Genomic DNA, 2,500 nt, shown 5'->3' on the forward strand with positions numbered 1-2,500 from the left:
TGACGTCAATTTCATTGGGATTACATAATACAAAAAGGCCCTGTTTGTATTCACTATATGACAATTATGTAATCATATCAAATGATGGAATTAACTGTATTTGTCTTTAAATGTAGTCCTACGAGATTCTGTACGTCTTATTGGGCAGAATACCGCACAATCAGATCGTATCTGTACACATACAAGTCAATGAACCAAACCTCAATTGCCTTTCAACTTGACACACACTGCGCTGAAGGCTACGGTCTACTGCCCATCGAGAAGCGTCTTTGTCCCATTACCGACTCATGCTCTCTACAAAGTAAACATACGTTTTGAAGCAGAAAACGAAACGACATTACCTTTTTCCTCCGGCATTTTTTGCTCTATCAGTGTCCCTTCTCAACTGTAATATATATATCCGTTACAAACAAAGAGCAGTATTTCTTATCCTAACATTCAACGTCTTTCTGTTGTCCTGCGGTGTTGTACATCCTCCAGATGTACCCCTTTCCGAAGACTGTGGTTTGAAAGAGCGCAAAAGCTGCGGGAGCGAGCGCCCTTTCCGGTATCTTTGGAATGAGCTGCAGCAGGTCATATGATTCCCGAAAGCCTCTCTCGGGTAGCTTACAAGCAGCTCAGGCTGAGTTATAGTTAAGGGATTGCAGCTTTCTAATATAAATAGAATCTTCTGGCCCTAAAAGATGACACCACCTCTCAGAAATCTCTCACAGGGCGTTTACCGCACCAGACCACTGCACAGAGGCGCGCATAATGGATACACCTTCTCGTATGTACGCACAGGTTCCTTCCAGATGAGAACACGCCAAAAACGAAGCTTTGCAAATAAATAAAAACAACATAAAACCTGGCGTAAATGAATAAAATGTGTAATATCCTTGATAAAACTGACGCGTTATGCTTATTTTTGAAGTGAGAGGAAAACACGTTGAAAAATGAATGTTATGAGAGCACTAGCTAGTACTTTTCCCCTCGAAGTCTTGTCAATAATTAAAGAGCCTGCAGTAGCAGTACACTGGATACTCAAGTAAAGGGCATCTGAATGCCGGGAAATGACAATAAAGGGGCCCGGAGTGGAGAGGGACTGTTACCATCATTATCTCTGGTTATGTAATCAGAGCCTCTTATTATAGCAGCATAACTGTATCATACAGCGAATCCCAGTATAACTATCATTTAGTGCAATTTTTCTGACATAATTTAGCCTGTTCATTCCATTTGGGACAAGATCGTTCCTGGAAACCTGTATCGTCGGATGTATTGATGTGTCCATACTATATAAACCAAATCACTGCACAAAGACACATTAAGAGACGACCCATACAGGACACCACTTCACAGTGACAGACACTAGCATGTAAATATACTTCACAGTGACAGCCATTAGCATGTAAATATACTTCACAGTGACAGCCATTAGCATGTAAATATACTTCACAGTGACAGCCATTAGCATGTAAATATACTTCACAGTGACAGCCATTAGCATGTAAATATACTTCACAGTGACAGCCATTAGCGTGTAAATATACTTCACAGTGACAGCCATTAGCATGTAAATATACTTCACAGTGACAGCCATTAGCATGTAAATATACTTCACAGTGACAGCCATTAGCATGTAAATAGCCATTAGCATGTAAATATATCACAGTGACACTTCACAGTGACAGCCATTAGCATGTAAATATACTTCACAGTGACAGCCATTAGCGTGTAAATATACTTCACAGTGACAGCCATTAGCGTGTAAATATACTTCACAGTGACAGCCATTAGCGTGTAAATATACTTCACAGTGACAGCCATTAGCATGTAAATATACTTCACAGTGACAGCCATTAGCATGTAAATATACTTCACAGTGACAGCCATTAGCGTGTAAATATACTTCACAGTGACAGCCATTAGCATGTAAATATACTTCACAGTGACAGCCATTAGCATGTAAATATACTTCACGGTGACAGCCATTAGCATGTAAATATACTTCACGGTGACAGCCATTAGCATGTAAATATACTTCACAGTTTGAAACTCAAGCGTCTTTGAGGCACAGAAGAGTAGAGGCACAGACCTATTATATCAGCTACATGTGTCTGTCTGGGTGGCCAGTGGTTACGGGAATATCTCACATTCTATCATCAGCGCTCCATTCTGAAGGTCTCACATGAAAAGAAGTTGCCAGTAATGAAAGTCTGGAATATGAATAATGATAATGACCGACGGAGGAGACATTTATGAAACGCCAAACTTCATCCGGGCTATTTAATTAAAATACCTCAGTTGATTGAAAAGGACAACGTTATCGTTATCAAGGACAACGTTGCCTGCCTGTCTACCGGTCTGTCTGTCTGAAATAGTTTCTCTCTCTCGCTTCCCAAGGCCTGGACTGTGACAAGATGAAGGACAGTGCACTTCAACAGCCAATGTATTATTCACGCTCTGTCTTGGTATAACGTTCAACCCTCAAACTTCGCACATTCCTTTCCACTGACAT

At 40.7% G+C, this 2,500-nt stretch overlaps 1 protein-coding gene across 1 annotated transcript in view; it reads right to left on the bottom strand.

Annotated features, from left to right (window-relative positions):
* Positions 1–989, bottom strand: part of LOC118378194 (actin-binding LIM protein 2-like) — a 93,304-nt gene extending 92,315 nt beyond the window's left edge. Inside the window, exon 1 of the mRNA XM_052460738.1 lies at positions 342–989. Coding sequence (XP_052316698.1) covers positions 342–357 — 16 coding nt within the window. The 5' untranslated portion in view covers positions 358–989. The remainder of the gene's footprint in view (positions 1–341) is intronic.
* Between the last annotated feature and the right edge of the window lie 1,511 nt (positions 990–2,500).

The sequence above is a fragment of the Oncorhynchus keta genome, chromosome 13, assembly GCF_023373465.1.
Source record: "Oncorhynchus keta strain PuntledgeMale-10-30-2019 chromosome 13, Oket_V2, whole genome shotgun sequence".
Classification (NCBI taxonomy): domain Eukaryota; kingdom Metazoa; phylum Chordata; class Actinopteri; order Salmoniformes; family Salmonidae; genus Oncorhynchus; species Oncorhynchus keta.